Here is a 22,137-nt window from a genome sequence, read left to right as displayed (position 1 = left end):
AAGTCATACCGTGGTAAGAAACCTGATACTAGTGATAATCATTTAGTGAATAACCACGAAAGTCTTAAAATGTTCCACCATTAGCTCAAAATCGTATTAAAACGAAACCAACATTTTAATTTATAACATAACTATAATTATAATACTTGATCAGTGCTAAATATAGCATTAGCGCTTAGCGTACTTAAACGTGAAATTTAACATCAATAAACTAATCAGCTATTTCGCGTTTCGCACCAAACGTTAAATGCTACAAATAATATGTGAAAGTATTTCACGTTATAATTGTTTCAACCAATGACAAGATTGAATGAAAGCACTGATAGATTGATGGTATGGCATTGAAATATTGTAAAAATATTTCTGCCATTTCGAGTACTCTTACCTCAGTTGGTCCCATAGAGACTATTGATTCTTACCAGAGACCGGATCGATTGGCATAAAAAAAAGTTTTGTAAAAATTGCCTTTTATCTGGCTAACTGTACCATTTTTTCAAAATCTGTGAATGCCAATCAAAATATCTTCAAAATTCATGGATAGTCTTCTGGAACCGTTTTCCTGAAATTACAACGATTAAGGTAGCGGGCCTTGCTGCCCCGTCTCAAATTTACACCCTGTATATTATATTAATCATCTCTATAGCGCAGCGCATGATACGCTTCGTTAAGTTGGTTTATGTATATCATATTCGTACTTAGGCGCTGGAAGAACTTCTGTGGCAAGCTGGTGAACTTCTCGACCGATTGGATGACCTCCAAGAAGACGTCGCACGCGCTGACTTTGCCGATGATGTCACGGGTGCGCGTAGAGCAATTGACGCGCACGCCGATATAAGCAAGCGCTTAGCAAAAGTACCTGTGGACGAACTTGAGGCACAAGGTAAACTTTCAGGAGTTCTCCAATTTGCTGATTTCCCTGAAAAAATGAAGTCCTTTACTGGGTGAATCTTTATATCACGGGATAGTGCTACATGTCTTAATGTATTTCAATGGAGACGAGGTAAGGTGAATTGTTTATTGAATTGAAGTGCAGAGTACGGGTTTTGAAAGTGACAGGCATTTTTGCAAGCCGTTATTTATGCCTGGCATAATCTATAATTCTAAAATTCTTAATATATCTAAAATACATCTAGCTCGATAAAAAATTTGAACGTTTGTTTTAATAAATAAACTGCTAGTATGACTGAGTTGAACAAATCGATACATTCAATTAATCAATCAATTTGTAGTTGCCATTACAATTGGCCATCACTTTCACATGAACTAATTGTCGTTTAGATTTCGATAATTTAATTTGCCACTACCATGAATTCATTTACTGTGGCCATTTAAAGATGCACCTAACAATAACTCATGTATAGAAACAGACTTCATATACCTCACTGAATCTCGAACAGTCGCGTTTGTTGCTGTAGGCATTGCGGAGCCCCTCTCGTCACCTGTGTGTTTGTTGTGTGATACAATGCGGGACCTAAATCGTCACGTTCAAATCGTATTGTATTCAATCTTCTCCTTAGGTGCAATTTAGCAAAAGTGCAAGTTACCAGAACTGGACCGAGAAAGATAGAGATAGACACACATTAGAGATATGAATGAAAAAATTATCATTAAAATGCGAAAATTATATTAAAATATAGTAATGATCGCATTATAAATATTTAGTGTGAAACAACGTGCAATGTCGCTGCAGAGTGTTGTAATAAAAAAATGAAAATGTATTCGGCGCTTTTATTTGTATTTAAAGATCCGTTCATTCGATATTAAGTTACTGACGTGACTTGGTACATGCGAGACTTCCTTTCTTGTTGAGCGAGAAAAAACCACTTTATTTATACCGTCCGTTTGCTAGTTAATAAATTTTCTATTAGTTGAAACTGAAAAGAATGCGGCTTGGAATTCCGACGGTTGTAGCGCACATATATAACGTTTCCTTGATTTTGTAAATTTAGAGGCGTCCAAAAGTGTAAAGCGTATTTTCTTTGCAATATTGATTATCATAGTTTAGTGCCGATAGCGTTGGCCAGTTAATGAGTGTTACTTATGCTACATAGCCACGCCTGAGTGGTTCGATTACTCGTTACCTGCCGACGCGGTGGTCAATGAGCGCACTGCATTAGTGGTTTCAGTCGAATTCCACGAGCCGGTTGCGTTCCACGATCACAGTCGCGCTGAAAAAGGAGACTGTCGTCGCCGTGTTGTCGTATGCCATGTGTATTGACTGCTTTCGGCCGTCGCGAAGCGATGGTGCGCTCGAGTCTATTAATTATAATTATTTGCTTACGAGGAATGGAGCGTTAGAATGGAGAGTTTGATGTGTGGCGTCTGTTGCGTCGTAGGGCGTAGGGCGTAACGATGCAGTGTCGTTGGAAATGGTAAGAGTGCGCGTCGTGTTGGCCAGGTGAACGAGTTGTGCAGCGGCTGCAGGCGGCGGAGGCGGCGTGCGCGGAGGCGAGCGTGAGTGGCGGCGAGGGCGCAGCGTTCCACTGCGGATCCCCGACTGCCGTCCGCGCGCAGCTCTCCGCCGTCCGTTCGGCGCACGCGCACGCGCACAAACTCTGGCAACACAAAAAGATGCAACTCGATCAGTGCTTCCAGCTCCGGCTCTTCGAACAGGACTGCGAGAAGGTGCGGTACGAAGCGCGGGAGGGTCGGCACGGCGTTCTTCCTTTCAAATACCAAAGTGACCGTGGCTTGTTTTATAATATGACGCAGAAAATAAATGCGATTTGCATGACTCGCGCAGTTGTCTCGGGAGAGACATTACCCTTATGTTATGTATTAGTATGCAGCCGACGATTTATCCGATCGGTAAGCGCGTTCAATCGTACTCGGCTTCGACTACGACTATGACGTCCACATATTCCGCACACCCATCGCTCTAGTGCCGTCTTTCCGAGTGCGTTTTCGTTACGTGGCCGTTACAATAATGCAATTTACATCAGATGCTGGAATGGATCGTCAATCATCGGACGGCGTTTCTCGCTACCTACGTTGAGATCGGCCGGTCGTGCGCTGCCGCCAAACGGTTGCAGGAGGAGCACGCTAGGTAAATATATACTACTATAGCGTGTCGCACCCAATGGCCGGAAAGCGAATGAATATAACTTCATTTATTACAATACAATGAAAACAAATGTAAATAAATATATAATAGTATTAAAGTAATTACAAAAGAACGTAAATTATACAATCTTCATAGTAAAGCTATATATTTTATCTACACACATATCATAAACCCACTATGATGTGTTCGAAAACCGCAAATTACAACCAGCATAAAGATAACAGTTTTGTTAGAACAAATTTCTTATTTGTGAAAATGTTATTATTCCTTCATAGCTGTACAGTCAACTACCTAGCTGTAGCTAGCTGGCTATACATGAGTGGTCAGGGAAAGCTGTACTATCACTAACAACCCTAGTTGCCTACCTAACAGCCTAGCCCTAACCATACGCTACGGAATATATACTTATATAAATAGTAGGGGAAGCTTGTCGGTCAGGTTGTCTGTTTACGTCACGTGCACGTGAACAATAGCTATTACGCTTGTCACATAATTCTTATATTTATGTATTCCTATGTAACCGTTATCGCACTTCCCTGATTCTTTTTTGCAAATTATTTTTCCTTTCCATTTTTACCGTGAATAAGTTTCCTCGTTTTGCAGTGGCACAAACGCAAACCGCGAAGTGCCAGAAACAAAACAAAAAAAACATCAAATTCGATTTTATTATTACATTGAAATTTAGAATATCTCTGAATAACAAAACAATTTGATCCAACCTCAGTTCTAATATCAGTCGAGATGACGTTTTATTCGAAATGAAATTTTTAATATTATCGAATGATGTAGTAGTTGGGGCCGACTCTAGTTTGTCTATGAATTAAATAAAAGCTACGGTTGTGTGACATGCGTGAGAAAAGTTTTTATTTGCAACCATTTCGCCAGTCGTAATATGCGGTTCCTGAACACACCGTAGGAGGTTATAACATGTGTGTAGATAAAGCAGTGTATGTACTCGTAACTGTACACAATTAGGCATTCAAACACTCGTGTGATGTTTTTATGAAACTCGTCTTTAGGCTTGTTTCATAAACCCACTTTCGCATTTTAATGTCTTTCATTATGTAACAGTCACGTAAACTACTGTTAAGAATAACTGCTTTATGTGCAGAGTTCAAAGATTAAATTGCGAGGTATTTGAAAAGAGAAGCTAAATGAGACAAGTCGTAGGACCGCGTTTTGCGGTGCACTGCGATGGCCCGAGGCGGGTTGAGGAAATAGCGAACGAATGTAACTGTTTGTTTGTTTTTGTAAGGTTCGCGGCTGCGTGTACCGGCGGCGGGCGGCCCAGTGTGGCCCGCGTCACCGCCGCCGCTCGGCGCTTGGCCGACAAGGGACACTACGCTCAGGCGCAGATCACGTCTCTGGCCCGTCGCCTAGAACGGGCCTACAAGCGGCTTTCCGCAGGCAAGAACGCTCCGACACGTTCGGTCGTCGCGGTTCGCGGCGCGAGGTATTCGCGCCCGTACCGAGTCCGACTGGGCCTAAGGTATGTCTCGCAGGTCTGGAGGAGCGTTCGGCCGTGCTGTCCCTGTCGGTGGTGTTCCACCACAAGGCTGAGGCGTACGCGGCGGCCGTGGGCGGCTGGGGCGCGCAGTGCGCCGTGGCCCTGCAGCTCGCCACCGGGCAGGGGGGCGCGCCTTGCGGCGACCCGCGCGCGCTGGAGCAGCACGCCCAGCGCCACCGCCAGCTGCTGGAGCACATGTGTCAGGCCTACACGGAGGTAGGTAGAGCCTAGCGGAGCCGGTCTCCCGGCGATCCACTCCGAACGTCCAGTGCCCACTCACCGATTGCGCACTCGTCGGCAGGTCCACTCGACGAGCAAGAAACTCCTGTACCAGCTCGACCACCTCGTGCAAGTGTGCCACCGCACGGACCCTGCCGACGCGGTGAGTCCGCCCCGACCCGGCACCGAGGTCGTTCGCTCCGCGGCTCCCAATCCTCGCTCGGAATACGTTTTGAAGATCGGTCACGGACGGAACGAACGGCCGGAGCGCAAATCTCGCAACAAACACTGTTGCACGAACGCCGACGAAACTTGTTCGAGCGCGCCTTTCGGCCATCGCCGAGGCTCTAACACTACGACAATAACTCGCAGAGCGACGGAACGGGGAGCACGGCAAGCGGCAGCGGCGGAGATCCTGCCGCGGACTACAGCTCTGGTGCGAATCACGTCCTGGCCGTCATTCATCAGATCCTCGGCCACCATCGAGCGCTAGAGGCCAGGTACCACCAGGCGAGGCTCAAACTCCATCAGCGACTCGCCCTGCTCCTATACAAAGAGGATTGCAGACAGGTAATCGACTCGTCACAGGGAGAGACCGAGTGCGGAGCGTCTATTCCGAAGGGATTGAATACGGAGCGTTGAAACAATTTAATTTTTGTTATAATTATTAATACAAAGATCGAACACTCAGAAAAATTCCTTTCTCGAAAATTCTAATTCGATCCGGTCGAAAGGAATTTTTTCTGAGTGTTCGATCTTTGTATTAATAATTATAACAAACTAGAGGAGTAATTTCACAAAAAATAATTGAATGTCAATTCAATTAAAATTTAATTAATTTAATTTTTATTACCTATTTATTTCTGTCCCTGCACCGCTGGATTCGGGGTCGATATAGTCGCAATCGGTCATACGAACGAAGTGATCTCCCTCCCTACATGGTCTCCCTACAACTAGTAAATATGCAATTACCGATTTGATCGCATGTTTTTATTTTTTTAGGTGCTCGACTGGTTGGCGAATCACGGAGAAGTGTTTTTGCAAAAGAACACGGGAATCGGAAGAAATCTCAGTAAAGCTAGAGTTTACCAGAAATCTCATGAACATTTCGAAAATGTCGCGCAGGTGAGTGATATTTGGGTTTGTTCCGGCTCGTGTCGAGCGGTACGCCTAACGGCTGGCCTTAAATTGACGTCCAATTTTTTTTGTGACGAATCATAACATAGATCGTTTGCTCAGAACACGTATACGAATGCGGAGAAATTACTCGCGGCCGCAGAAGAGCTGGCTCGCTCCGGCGAATGCGACCCCGAAGAAGTGTTGAGCGTGGCGCGGGAGTTGGAAGCGCACGTAGCCGCGTTCGCCGCGAGAGTCGATCGCCGCCGGAGGAGACTGGATCTCGCAGTGCTACTATACACGCACGAAAAGGAGGTGAGCCTTATTTCATTTCGCTCCGTGACGGACGACGCGGTCAGAAAGTTCCACGCTGCGTCTACGTCAGGTCGCTTTTTCGCGTTCCCATCGTCTATAATAAACCACCGCGACGTGATCGGTGATCGATGGTTTTGAATAGTGAAAGTCTAAACTTTTCTATGAGAGAAACCCGAGAACCTAAACGGCACAAAGAACGAATTGCACGTTTTTACAACACAAATATGGTTTGTATATTTGCCGTTTTACCCCACATGAGAATCCTGTAGGACATTATACTATGGAAGTAACCAAACTGGTCTTGCAGTACTAACATCGGTAAGCTCGCGTATTTTGCGGACTGCGTATGCAGCGGAGCTTAATCTGCTGGTCAATGAAGATATTATGTGAAAACCATTAAAGTTTACTATCTAAGGTCTTTCGCAAGAAGACTGGTTTATTAACAAGATCTAACTTTCACCATTTATTTCTATGATTGAACTAGGCGATTATATGTTAGGTAATTCAAATTTAATACGCTTTGTGTTCTTGGCATTAAGCAATAAATTGTTAACACTAAACCAATAAACTACATATGACAGGGTATCGTTAATATTGACAAAATTAATGTCTGTCTTAAAAATCAATGATTTGTCCTCAGCAAGCAATACTATTTCGCAAAGGTCCTTAACAAAGAATGGTAGACCATTAATATAAATGCGAAATAAGAAAGGTCCAAGCATTGAGCCCTGCGGTACACCCATTTTACCAGATAACCCAAAGAAGTCACTCGTTAGTGTCTACTTTCTGAATTCTACTGTTGAGAGATATATATATATATTTAGGCTTATATTTCTTACATAAAATTATGAACGGGATGATAGACTGCCCGTGTATTGTTAATAAATTTAGTTTACGATTTTTTACCACGTCCTTTTGCCTTGCCATTTATTCCGAAATATTTCAGCTTCCTAAAAGAGTAATATGTTCCACACAATCAAATGCCTTTGAGAGGTCACAGAAAACACCAATAGCGTTTTATGACCGAGCATCAAAGATGTGTTCTAGTAGTACTACTCCTATATCGTTAGTCGATCTATCACTAGTAAACTCATATTGTTCACTATAAATAATGTGATTCCTGCCGAAATAGGGCTGAACACAGCATAACCTCTTCGAATATTTTACTTAAAACAGGTAGAATGGAAATGAGTTTATATATGCTGGGATCAACTATCCTATCGCTTTAGAATAAAATAATAACCTTGCCGTATTCCATCAAATCTGATACAACAGCTAAATGTGGGTAATTATATTAATTACTTAGTCAATATGCCCCAGAGATCGCCAGTTTTGAATAAGGAGAAGAATTTAATGATTGTGCAGTGTTCATAGCAATATTCGAAAAGAACGATTGGAAAACTTGGGCTACCTCATCTTTAGATTTTATGAGTATTAATTTGCCATCTAATTCTAGAACTATTTCTGCCTGACTCTTTATGTATTATACTCCGAGTAGTTTTGGATTTATTTATCGATTGTCTAATTTTATCGCTGTAAAATGTAACCTCAGCATATATAGTAATACTCATATGTATTTAAATATTTTTTAACTATATAATATATTCCATAAAATTCTAATTAGTATAATGTTTTCATGGCATATAGCTCATACAAACAGACCTACTCTTATGAATGCATACTGTTGCTCAGTCGTTGAATTTGGTCTCCCCGTTGGAAGTTAACATTTTTTTTATAATACATTATCAAATTCATTTTTAATGCAACAAAACGTGCTATATAAAATATTTTGAACCTCTGGTGTACGGGACAGGGAACCGCAAATATTGCAGATATTGTTTTGAAATCTAATGATTCGTTCTGTGGTAATTTCCGTTTCTCTACCCCTCCTTATTTGTAACTGCTATGGTCGATTTAGAAACACTTGCATTTAGGCGGAAATGGATGCTAGTACTACACTACCTATCAATCGTTCATAATAAAATCGATAGTCCAGATATTCTCGAGAAATTTAGCATTCAGGTGCCCTCTCGCATTAGTTGGGATGAGGCTGGGATAGTGACGCCGCGTCGGCGGCTGCGCTTGCTGCAGCGGCCGGCAGTGCGCACCGTTCGCGCTGCGCATGCGCCCTCCGCGCGGGCACTCACGCTCATCGGAGATATGCTCGCTGACCACTATGACATGGACTTATTTGCTGATTCCTTTGGACAAATTCTTAGGAACGCGAACATATTTTTAAATAATGACTTTTTACGTGTAGGAAATTAGATACTAAGTAGGTTAAAGTTTTGACATTTGTAAGTTAAATTGTATCTATAATTTTATTTTATTTTAATTGTATCGCAATTCTTTATCAATAATTTGTAATGTTGCCTAAGCTTGTGGGTGTTTTGGATACGCTCTGTGAGCCCACTCGCAATATTGATTAAATAAATAAATAAATAAATAAATTGATCTGCAGAGAAATTGGTTTATCTCCTTGCTCATTTTGCAATCAAGAGAAGCAATTGGCCATTACGGTCTGATCTTAATCAATTAATTATTAATTGAGATACTGCGTCTGTGTTGCAAAAAAAAATTATCAATGCAAGTAGAAGAGGAGGTAGTAATGTGAGTTGGTTCTAAGAAAATATTGATTAAGTTAACAACTTTTAAATAAATTAATGAGTCATACAGAAGTAGAACAGTTTTCCAATAGGTCTACATTGAAATGTCCACTAACTACTACGTAGTTTTATATACATGGTACTATCTTCCATGGTTAATTTGTACTAGTTGAAATTAGCTGGTGTGGGCCTGTTTACACATTAGAGACAAACTGATCTAATTCTACACATGAAATCTTTGGTGCAGTAAGGGACTGCACTTATTATATTATACTTGGTATTTGCTAATGTGCTTTCTCAAAATGGAACCTAACGATACATTTTTGAACAGTTACTTCAATGGCTGGAAACATTAAGAAGCGGAGGCGGCGTTTGCGCAACAGATGATACGCCAGAAGCGGCAAGACGAGCGCTAGAGCAGTGTGCGCAGCATCGTGCCGCCAGTCTTGACGCCTGCGCCGCTACCATTGCACAGGGCGAAGCTTTGTTACAAGATCTCAGGTGCTTTATTTATCACTATTATCCAAACAGCATAACACATGTGCCTCCAGTACAATTCCACCACGCACAGTCCCTGGCCATTTGGCCCAACTTGCCCTAAAAGTGGTTACTAGGCAAGGTTCCACGAGTTGTCTACTGTCTCACGTTATTAAAAGGAGAAGTTTCTCGGATGTTTTTTTAGCCAATTTGTTTCGATATAAGTGATGACAATAGTGGAAAACTTGAACCAGTCCATCGATTTATAAAAAAACCCCTGCGAAACCGAAAATTAAATCAAAACTTGTGGGTGACAACTAGTAGGAGAGGCCGCTAAATTGTTATTAGATTCATTAGGAACTCCACGTATAAAATTAATCTCTACTGAAGACACAAATACTACCAACAAATGGACGTCGGGTCCGCGCTTAAAACCCAACAAATCATTAAATCGTAAAGAGCTTCAAGCGCGCATCAGTCTTCGTTGGTCAAACATAATGAAGAATAATTGCCCAAGGTTTGAACCTTGCGGCACTCCAGAGCATGAAATAAAAGAATTTGAACTATAACCAACCATTACAATTTAAGAACATGCTATTCAAATATGATTTACACCACTGAAGCAGGGAGTCCCTAACCTCGAAGTGAGCTAATTTATTTACCAATTTGCGATGATTGACTTTATCGAAGGCCTTGGAAAAGTCGGTATATATTGCATTTACTTGTCCAGAATTATCGACTGCCAATGCTACTACAATGATTTGTATCCGTAGACCGTTTCGTAATAAATCGGTTCTGATTCGGTGATGGTTTATTCCTGACATGCCTGAAGATATGACTATATATTCGAAGACTTTTACTATGGTGGGCAATATAGAAATAGGCCTATAATTCGTAACCAAGTCGTTTTTTCCATTTTTGTGAATGGGTATTGTTAATTTTTTTTTGAACTCTATTTCAAAATCCATTTCGAGGAATAAGGTTGCTGATTAATCTTTTTTGTGCATTTGTCAATATTACGTTGAGATTCTTTATATTTTTCAAAAAATAGTATTGACCTTTATTTAACTGCCTCTGTGGCCGAACGGTTACCATGCCGACTGCCACGCAGAGGTCCCAGGTTCGATTCCCGGGCCGGGAGAAATATTTGTATGGCCTACATTTATTTCTCTCGTGAGTTTGGGTGTAATTTGTGGTTGTCTATGTGTGTGTCCATGGCACCCGCGGCACAGGGTTTCCCTAGTGCGGGGCTATGTTGAGTGTGAGCGTTATTATTATTATTATTATTATTTGACTTTCAATGACAGCATCAGTGGCTCTGTAATGTTTTGTCCGTGGGTAATGGAAAAATACAAAATAAAATAAAACTAAATGTCACTTCACGTTTGTAAACATAACCTTACTATCTTTGCACCTTTTAATTTCACTGCCGGTAGACAAAATATCAAATATAAGACAGCTATGGAATACAACAAAATATCAAATATAACACAGCTACGGAATACAGAAAGTGCTTTGTTCATACTTACGAAAATGGTTCAATAAATAATCCAAGCAAGATCTTTGTTCATATTAAATGGTGTCGTGAAGTAAACGTGAGATACCTACTTCAAAGTTTACACTATTTTTGTTGTGAATATCACTTTGAAGTAAGTTGATAAACCTGTATAAAACAATACTTTGTCTTTGTTTTTTCTTTTCACTTTTAGGAATACTGTGAAATTTTCGAGGTAATATTCTATTAGTTTTGTAGCCGACCGGAGATTGGTGAACTGTTTCAAAGTGAAAATTATTGAATATGAGCAAAAACTCAAACGCACAGTCAAGCTGCGCAATATCCGTATATTGAATGAGGTATGAATTCAACTGTTTGATTCGTATGATTGTAAATTTACTTATTGTATACTATATAAAGCTAACACTAATATGTTTTCAGCATCCGAGTGAATCAAAAGACAGTGAATTACAATAATCTCAGTACAGGGTACTAAAAAACCGACTTCAAAAGTACGTGGAATTACATATAATTACCATGTTTTAATGAAATCGGTTACCTGTGAAAACCCCGGTTCATCCCCTAGTTTGCCACTAAAATATAATAAAAATCGGTTCTCACTTTTCAAAGTATATCGAGAGAGAGAGAAACGCCTTGAATTGGAGAATAGCAAAATCAACCATTAAAATAATTGCTGCTTGTGATAAAATTTAGGCGCTGTTTATAAAAATGAATCTTCATGCGTGAACAGCCACCCTTAGAGGTGGATGATTTTGTTCAAAATTAGACAGGACCACTATGGAGATACCCTCTTTCCAACAAAAAATGAATCATGAAAATCGGTCACAAATACCGGAGTTATCGCGTAACATACATACAAAAAAAACGTACAGTCGAATTGAAAACCTCCTTTTTTTGAAGTCTGTTAATAACTGCTATTCCAACCTAGTACCAGCAGCAACAGCAAAAAAAGAAAACATGGAGAGTTTGTGTAGTCCCCAATATGTCTCCGACTTGCACATTACTTGTACAGTTTATTTAGTTATATCATTTTCTTATGCTATGAAGCATTCTTATAACAAAAATCTTGTTGGTTGCATTAAGAAGTATCCAATCTACTTTTTAGATATACGCTGCAAAACAGTGTGAAGTAAAAATGGTTGACAAGAGTACAAATTATAGAATAAGGGAAACAACCAGTGCTAGGACGACAGCTGAAATACTTTCTTCTCGAGAAGTTTCATCAACAGCCACTCCTTCTCTGTTTGGTTCTACTTCCGAAATGGAAGAATGAACTTTACCATGGACAAGGCAAAAACTGTGTTAAAAGTAGAAAACATATTGTTAGAAAGATATTCAGAAAACCTAAGATGTCTCTATGGTTGTCTAAACAATATTAGTTCAAAACAAATTGATTCAGTATAAAGGATAAGTGACTCAACTTGTGTGTGATATCAACTTGAAGTTTCAGACTAAACTTACAATACGATTTTGATCAGTATAGAAAATTTAGGTAATTTAAAAAAATCTAATTTGCTCTTCTCATTCAAAGGAAATTCATAAAAGCCTGCCACTAGTATGTAAAGTAAGTTATTCAAATGTTGAAATGATTTCGATGTTGAAATTTTCACTGCATAAACAACACTTAACTACAAATATGTGCCATATTTGCATGCGATTTTTCTTTAATAAAGAGTGACTGAAATTTCCATAGATTTATCTGAAGTATTGAAGTATCGCAAAACGCCGAGACGTTAATTAACTAATTAATTAATGATTCAATACAAAATTAAGAAAGCTACTATCGCCTTCTGGCAGTGCCATAGGATGGTAGGTAAACAATGGGTACTTTCACCCAAGATAACACTATGGCTCTACAAAACGGTGATAAAACCCATGATCAGTTACGGCGCGATATTATGGTGGCCACGAACCAAGTTGACGACCGCAACCGACAAGCTGGACAAATTCCAAAGACTAGCCTGCATGGCGACGATTGGCTGCATGAGGACAACTCCAACTGCGGACCTCGAAGCGATGCTGGACCTGCAACCCCTCCCACTGTTCATTAGACAGGTAGCGGCGTCTACAGCAATGCGTCTATACAGAGCAGGCCTTTGGAAGCACATGAGGACCCCTCATACAGAAATTCTTTATAAGACTGTTAAAGAGGAACCGCTATTGGAGGCGGCTGTGGATAGGATCCCAAAACAATACATCTTTGACAAAAAATACAAGATACAACTATTTGAAGATCCCCACGAAGGGCTGAACCCCAGGGAGGTCCGCGTGTTCACTGATGGATCGAAAACAAATTCAGGAACAGGCACTGGGGTATTCTCAGAAGACCTCAATATCAAGTGATCCCATATGAGTATCGTATTTCGGAACAGAACAGAACACTAATAACAACAAATCGCTGATTTGTTGTTGACGAGAGTAGTACTACACAAAAATCCATTAATTGTAAGACATACCGACATACATTATTCATACATAATAATATGAATAATGTGGGTACAGAACCAGAACGTAACTTTAGTCTTTGCTTGCCTCTAAAGGAAAAGCATTTTTCCTCAAAGTGTTTGCTGCATATTTTTGAAAACTTTTTGGGAACCCAGTTTTCTCTCTTTAGCATTATAAGCCATTTCTGTCGTACTTCAATGTTTTGAGGAAATCTGAATCAACAATAATTAACATAAAAAAATAGGTGCCTCAACTACGCTATTAAAAGAAATTTTCGTTTTAATGTAGACAAAAAATAATGCACTAATGCAATATTAATTAAATATGAAGTACTAAAACCAGAAATTTCTGATTCAATATTATTAAGTATGAAGATGATTGCGGCTGTATGCAAGCCACGCCGTTGCCTTTCTTTTTTTCAGTTAATGACATCTCGATAACATATTTTATTATCGATTGCGACAATCTCTATAAAAGTGGGGTTATTTCAGAAATTCACGTATGTGATATATTTTTTAATTGTATTCGTATACATTTGGGTTATTAATGCACTTGAATGGTATAATGTTACGGACATATTTATGTTTTAAAATTTTTGTGGTAGTGCTTTTTTGGACAGCTAAAAATTTAAATAGTACTTACATGTGAAATGTACAATTCTGCGAGTTTCCTTTTTAGATGACTTACATCCGGGCACTGAACGCGTTACCATGACTAATAAACGTCCCTTTAACACTATTTCACATTTTAAAACCAATTATTTTTCAAAAATAAACGAAATTTGTTTCGTTGCCAGCTGGCCCTAGATTCACACAGGCTCATAGCGTATAATGAAGTGGTCTCGTTTACCGATCTCGCTCTAACATACGTGTATACTAACGCTATTTCACTTGCATTGCCAATCTATGGGTACGTATACACTAAATCTATGGAAATTGCTGAATTCTTAATAAATAGTAATTCTAATATCAGCACATTTTTCTTGATGTGGATTAATGTCATGATTATGAAATTAAAATCAATGCACACATTTTTGCCAAAGAGAACTTGGTCGCCATTTTTTTAACTGCTGTGTTTTGCCAGCAATAGTTTTATAAGAATAATATAAAAATATGGAGATAATCGCCAGTGTCAGCTTCATAATTCCAAAATCTTATTTAAATTCTAATAGTATGTGAAATTTATCAATATCACACAATTTTTCTCTTACATGACAATTGTTTTTTTATTAAATAACCGCTTTATAATGTCGAATATTTAAAGAAGATACCAACACTAAACACTATTGTTGGTTAACAGTCAAAAGGTTAAAAAGTGTGATTGAAGTAAATTGTTATTTAGATCATGGAGTAAATAAAATACTTATTAATTAACAATACTTTTATTTTTCACTTATAGCAGATAGTACTTAAAATTGTCAGAATTGACATAAGATCACTACTCACTCACGAGATACATTTAGTGTTTCCCGTTGGTCGCACTGGTCTGGCCAACTAGAAATTTAAACTAGATATTTCTAATCTAATTACGCAGAAGTTGTATAAAGTTTTCATTTCACTATAGCTTTCATCTTACTTCATAGCCTTTTTAAACAGAGTTACATATATTTTTACATTACAATTTTACGTTGCATTTTCAATTTTTACATTATAAGTATCTCTTAACTCAGCGTGCCTCTTGGCATAGGCCTCATCCAGACCTTTCCAGTGCGCTCTATCAAGAGCTACTCTTCTTCAACATGGTGCTGCAGTTAGCTTCAGCTCATCCTACCATCTATGATGTTGACACCCTCTATTACGTTTACCATCACGTGGGTACCAAGTGGTGACTACTTTGCTCCATTTTTCCGGCTCACGCAACAGCTTTTTAGTTTTGGGATAAATTCCCCGAAGTTTTAAATCTACATAGATGTTTCAACATTTGAACGATTTTTACTCTTCTTATTTCGGCTACATTAAGCTTATTTTAACTAAATATATTCCATAATCATTACATTTTCGACTTTTGGCAATTTACGAGATTCAGCTTTTTATAAATACTATATACTACATACTAACATAGTTCTGAGGTTTTTTTTTGTAATTGTCACCATTATCTTATGGGCTATGGCCTGAAATAAATGATTTATTTATTATTGCTATGCTGCAAGCGGAATTAGAATATGTTAAAAAACAATATGAACCTATTCGCAATACTGATATGCATAATAACAATTATAATCAGGATTTCATTCGCTTAAGCCAAAATAATAACCAGAAAGAGAGATACGAAAACAGTAAAAAAATAGTTATTTATGGACTTGATGAACTGCAAGAAGACGACGAAGATTATTTAATTAGTAGAATAACCTACGCTTTTTATGAGATCGCTGGAATAGATATATCAGGATACGTGGAGGACATCGCCCGTTTAGGAAGGAAAGGTTACCGTCGGCCAGTAGTGGTTGAATTTATTAGCAAGAGGATAACGAGAAACATTTTGCAGAGTACTTACTGCTTTAGAAACTCAGGATTGCGTGTCGATAAATACTTAAATGAAGAAGGACGAGCTAAAAGAAAAAAGTTACAAGAACGTATGTATGACGCAAGAAAAAATGGACACCATGCAATAATTCGTGATGGTGAGTTAATAATAAATGGGAAAATTGTGCGGTTACAGGAAGCACAACCAGAACAATATAGTAACACCGAAGAAATAGCAATAACACAGAACAACAACACATTTCAGAATAGAAAACAACAAGATATCAATAATTCCTTTCGAAACTAATTTCAGTATTATGATACAAAATGTACAAAGCATATATAATAAAATTGATACATTGAATAGCCTTATGCAGAAACACCAACACCAAGTTATATGCCTAACTGAAACATGGATCAAGGAGGCCCAGAAAGATTACATAAGCATTGATGGATACGACATAGCTGCGACTTTCTGCAGACGTGAACGTCGAGGCGGCGGGGTGGCCATCCTCGTACGAGACGGGTATAGATATAGAATCCGGCAAGATATAATTGACTGTTCAGTGGAATATGTAGTGGTGTGTTGTGCCGTTGAGATTAAGCCAAATTTATTACTGATTAATATCTATAGGGCCGACCGTAACATAGAAATATTTTTTGATTTTATAATTAATGTTCTTTCTAAAGTAAAGTCAAATTGTCATTGTAAACATGTCGTCATCACCGGCGACTTCAATATCTGGGCTACTAAAGATTCTAACAACTACAAAAGACTACAGAATATTATGTTCGAATACGATCTCCACCAAATAGTGAATAAACCCACAAGAGAAACGAGCACTAGTTCGTCGTGCATAGATCTATTATTTACAAATAATAAGCATTTCAATATTTTTACACGTTAATTATTTGGGTATCAGCGATCATAAAATGATGACTTACAGTTTTAAACTATCTTCTCAAACTCAAACTCAAACTAGGCCCACTTACACCTATAGACGAAAATTTACAGAAAAAAATATTGCTTCATTTAAACAAGAACTAAGACTTACAAATTGGTACAATATATTGGCACCTGGAAATGATATCAATAAAAATTATAACCTTTTTGATAAAAAATTAATACAAATTTTAGATGCAAACATTCCACAAAAACGAATAATGTTTGCCACCAGGAATAAAAACACATGGTTAACTAAAGGAATCAAAACATCGTGTAAACACAAGAGACTTCTAAAAATAATAACAAATCAAAGTAACAATAAAGTTATAAAAAAACATTATAAAACATTTTCTAAAATCCTCAAAAGAAGTATAAAATTGTCAAAAAATATTGCACATTCTAAAGCAATGAAATTATCAAAAAATAAAACAAAAACCATGTGGAGGATAATAAACAAAATAACATCTAAACACAAACCCAAAAACCATCGTAATATAAAAATAAAACACAATAACAACAACGTTCAATGCCCACTATCCGTGGCTAATATATTTAATCAATACTTTGCATCAGTAGGAAATACCCCGCTGCAGTCTGGTGGACTCGGAACGGCACCGCAAAGCACTCAAAGCATTCCAGTAATAACACCTGCTGTAAATTCCATGTTCTTAAAACCTGTAACGGAGGGAGAGATCTATAACCTAATCCACCGCTTGCCCAATGTGCTTAGTTGTGGTATTGATGGCATTCCACCAGTATTGATTAAGGCTTGTATACACGAACTAACTTCACCATTAACATTTTTAATAAATCAATCCTATAATGAAGGAACTTTCCCGGAGAAATTAAAAATAGCTAAAATTAAACCGATTTTGAAAAAAGGTACGAAAACTGACGACCCTAGCCAATATAGGCCTATAGCGCTGCTTCCCGTGTTATCCAAACTATTTGAAAAGACTATGACCAACCGAATCTATAATTTCTTAGAAACATATAACTTACTCGATGAAAATCAATACGGGTTTAGAAAAAAGCGATCTACATCGGAGGCGGCATTTAAATATGTACAAGAGATTCTTAGCTATATCAATGACAAAAACTATGCTGTAGGAGTCCTTCTAGACATGTCAAAAGCGTATGACAGAGTTTCGCATGCAGTCCTTCTCGATAAACTGCATGGAGTAGGCATAAGGGGAATAGCGCTTAAATGGATTAAATCGTATCTATCCGACAGAAAACAATGTGTACTAATTGACCATCATGACGATGATACAGGCGAAATAAAAAGCGTACTTTCAGAAGTAGTTACCACCAATTGGTCCATCCCGCAAGGCAGTGTAATAGGGTGCATCTTGTTTATAATTTATATAAATGATTTGCCTAAGATTTCAAACACGCTAAGTATACTATTTGCCGATGATGTATCATTGTTATTCAAATGCAAAAACATCGACCACAATACTATAACTGAAATAAAAAATTCTTTCAATAATGTAAAAAACTGGCTTCTAGAACATAATCTAGAATTAAAATTCAACAAAACGAAAATAATACAGTTTAAACCTTATCAAAAGCAACCATTAGATTTAAATACAATTATAAACAACCTCAGTATAGATGAAACAAACAATTTTACACTATTAGGAATAACATTAGATACACATTTAAATTGGAAAAATCATATCGATAACATAAAATCTAAATTATCAAAGTTTACTTATGCACTAACCGTTCTTAAAGCTAATACCAGGCGTGAATGTGGTCTATCGGCATACTATGCTTACGCTTACGCGTGGCTTCGTTATGGCGTAGTGATGTGGGGCCACAGCACTGAGGCAAATGATTTATTCATCTTGCAAAAGAAGTGTCTGCGCATCATAGACAACATACGCCCAAGGGACACGTGCAGGCCGCATTTTATAACTGACAAAATTCTAACATTTCCGTCTATATATATATTGGAAACTGTCATGTTTGTTAGAAAACATTTAAAATTTTTTGAATTTGTTGGAAGCGAACGTCGTAACACTAAACTAGTACTGCCGATCCCGAAATTAGAAATGTTCAGGGAAAGCCCGCTCTACCGATGTATCTTAATTTATAATACAATTCCGGACTTACTTAAGAAAGAAAATGACAACATACTTAAAACAAAATTAAAGTGTCTCCTAACAAATAGGTGCTACTATAGCGTAAGAGACTTCATGGAATCTACTCTCTAGTTTTAACTCTTGTATAACCTCTATTTTAAGAACCTACGTTTATATCCTGCTGTTTATGTACAATTCACTTTGCTACACCCCGACGGGGTATGTTTGTACTTAGTATGTAATGCTTGTACCAACATTATTTGCAATAAATAAATAAATAAATAAATAAAATAAATATTATTATATAAAGTTCATGATTCCGTTCCGTACATTTATTTTATATTAAGTATTATTTTTTAAACAATTAATATTTATTTATTATACGTCTATTTATACCTACGCAACACGTAATGTCAGATGATGACTCTTTTTACTCAGCTTGCAACTCGCCTTCGTCTTTTCTTTCTATTGATAGCTCAGAATCTGAGTTTCATAATACTGATACCCTTGGCGATTCATTAACGCGCGAATTCTAAAACTTCACGAACTTTCTAAACGTCTGTCATATAAATGCCCAAAGCATCCCTAGCCACTATAACGACCTACTTGATACTTTCTCCTCTTCTAATATTCATGCTATTCTGATTTCAGAAACATGGCTTAAACCAAACCTTGCTTCTACATCTTTTAGTCTTCCTGGTTTCATATTACTTCGCAATGACCGCACGGGAAAGGGTGGCGGAGGCGTTGCCATTTACATCCGTAATGACGTTCCTTTCAAAATTCTTTCTTCTTCTCCCTCTCTATACTCCAGTTCTTTGGAACACTTGCTCATCGAGATCAAGGTAAAGGGTATAAAAGTGGCTCTAGGGGTAACAAGTATTGTCCTCCTTCTATAGATTACTTCTCTTCGTTCGAAACTTTACTCTCATCTCTTAGTACTGAATACACTCATCAAATAATCATGGGCGATTTTAATACAGACCTCGTGAAAGACAGCATGAGAGCTCGCTCTTTGAAAGCAGTGATTGAATCTGTAGCTTTAACCATTCTACCTCTTGAGCCTACTCATCACAACTTAGACGCGTCGGATACCTGGCTAGATCTTATACTTGCCTCCTCTATTGATCACGTGGGTAGGGCTGGACAATTTTTGGCACCAGGTTTTTCACGACATGACCTCATTTATTTGAGCTACAAAATTAAACCACTTAAGGCTCAGCCTGCTACAATTCAACTACGTAGTTTCGCGAGACTTGACATGGAAGTGTTAAAAAAGGACGCGCAGGCTTTTGATTGGGGCCCTACGTTGTCAGCATCAACAGTTGATGAGGCGGTGTTTTCACTAAACTCCGCAGTTCTGAAACTTTTTGACACTCACGCGCCAATTCGATCTGTCAAACTAAAGCGCCATGGATAACTCGAGCAGTCCGTATTGCAATGACAAGACGAGATCGTGCGTTTAGGAAATACAAGCGCGACCGATGTGAGGAAAATTGGCTCCGTTTTAAGGCTGCAAGAAATAGGTGTAATCAAATGGTAAGAGCAGCCAAACGTAAACATATTTATGAAGATATTTTACATTCTTCCCCCGTTAACACCTGGAAATTTCTAAAATCAATTGGTGTAGGTAAACCGCAAAGTTCGTACAATATAACTTCGTCCTTCTCCTTAAATGAGCTGAATACTCACTTTGCCAAAACTACAACTTTAGACACCAACACCAAACAGCAAAGTATTGCATTTATTAGAGCACTGCCCAAAATTTCAAATTCTGTTTTTATTTTCACCTCAGTGACTGAAGATGAGGTCAGGAAAGTGGTTTTGTCAATCAAATCTAATGCTGTTGGGCACGATGACGTAAGTAGAATTATGGTTATGTGTATTTTAGAATGTATACTCCCTATTATCACGCACGTAGTTAATTTCTCGATGATGACTGGGGCTTTTCCTTCTCTGTGGCGAAATGCTCATGTAATCCCTCTTCCAAAAGTTACTAACCCCAGCCTCCTCAAGCATTACCGTCCCATCTCAATTCTTCCTTTTCTTTCTAAAGTCTTAGAGGCTGTCGTTCACAAACAATTGTCTGCCTATGTTTACTCAAACAATATCCTTTCTCCATTTCAATCAGGTTTTCGACCAGGTCATAGTACTTCTACTGCATTGCTAAACATTGTTGAGGATGTAAGGAGGGGCATGGACTGTACTCTACTTACTGTGCTGGTCCTAATTGACTTCTCCAATACATTCAACGTCGTGGATCATGACCTCCGCCTTGCTACCTTAGACCACCTAAACATCTCTTCAATGGCAGCTCAATGGTTCTCTTCTTATCTCCGCGATCGCCAACAAGCGATTCGTATTGATCGCTCGTTCTCAGAATGGTGTAAGCTCACTTCCGGGGTACCTCAGGGCGGAATTCTCTCTCCTCTCTTGTTTTCTATTTTCATAAATCTGATTACGTCCAGCATCAAATGTTCTTACCACCTGTATGCCGACGACTTGCAGCTTTATACCGAGGTTAATGTCGGTGGCATAAGTGATGCAATTGTATTAATTAATGATGACTTTCATCGCGTCTCGGTTTGGTCCCAAAGGTTTGGTATCAATGTCAACCCTTCCAAGTGTCAAGCCATCATCCTTGGAAGCTCACGCCTTTTTTCGTCTTGTGATCTGTCGTGCGTGCCACCAATAATGTTTGAGAACGTAGTGATTCCTCTGTCAAATCAGGTAAAGGACCTGGGGCTTATTATTGACACAGGCCTTACGTGGGATTCCCAGGTGTCTGACGTTTGTCGTAGGGTTACAGATACACTAAGAGCTCTATACAGGTTTAAGAACTTTCTTCCAATTAAAACCAAAACTCTCCTTGTTCAAGCTGTAGTGTTGCCTGTGATTGATTATGCTGACGTGTGTTACAGTAACATCTCTCAAGTCTTTTTGAATAGATGATCGTCTTCTTAACAACTGCATTAGGTTTATTTTTGGTCTGCGGAAGTATGACCATATATCTGCTTTTCGTCGTCAACTAAATTGGCCGTGAACGCAGGTCCTTAAGAATTTTAACCACTCTTTTCTCCATCTTGTTCGACCCGGCTGCACCTGATTATCTTAAATGTTCATTTAAATTTCAAAACGCTCGGCCGGGTTGCGAATTTCGATTTTCCCGTAGCCTTAAGCTTTCCATTCCTTCTCATCGCACTGATTTTTTGTCTAATTCTTTTACCCTTCATGCAATTTGTCTTTGGAACGCGCTCCCGCTCCATGTAAGACAAGCTCAGACCAAATTATCTTTCAAGCGCATGTTGCGCAAGCATCTGTTTGACAATTGTCAAAATTAAGACATTGTTTAATGTTGCTTTGGGTACATATAT

The 22,137-nt window shown here is 38.6% G+C and overlaps 1 protein-coding gene across 1 annotated transcript in view; it reads left to right on the top strand.

Annotated features, from left to right (window-relative positions):
- Positions 1-22,137, top strand: part of LOC113239176 (triple functional domain protein) — a 154,679-nt gene that overhangs the window by 11,486 nt on the left and 121,056 nt on the right. The window contains exons 3-12 of the mRNA XM_026476045.1: positions 700-880; positions 2,399-2,625; positions 2,943-3,046; positions 4,320-4,471; positions 4,567-4,787; positions 4,873-4,953; positions 5,163-5,360; positions 5,793-5,915; positions 6,030-6,221; positions 9,159-9,328. Of these exons, the coding sequence (XP_026331830.1) occupies positions 700-880; positions 2,399-2,625; positions 2,943-3,046; positions 4,320-4,471; positions 4,567-4,787; positions 4,873-4,953; positions 5,163-5,360; positions 5,793-5,915; positions 6,030-6,221; positions 9,159-9,328 (1,649 nt within the window). The remainder of the gene's footprint in view (positions 1-699; positions 881-2,398; positions 2,626-2,942; positions 3,047-4,319; positions 4,472-4,566; positions 4,788-4,872; positions 4,954-5,162; positions 5,361-5,792; positions 5,916-6,029; positions 6,222-9,158; positions 9,329-22,137) is intronic.

The sequence above is a fragment of the Hyposmocoma kahamanoa genome, unplaced genomic scaffold (assembly GCF_003589595.1).
Source record: "Hyposmocoma kahamanoa isolate Upper Pololo Valley unplaced genomic scaffold, ASM358959v1 99702, whole genome shotgun sequence".
NCBI classification, from domain to species: Eukaryota; Metazoa; Arthropoda; class Insecta; order Lepidoptera; family Cosmopterigidae; genus Hyposmocoma; species Hyposmocoma kahamanoa.
This window is presented reverse-complemented; position numbering and strand designations above follow the sequence as displayed.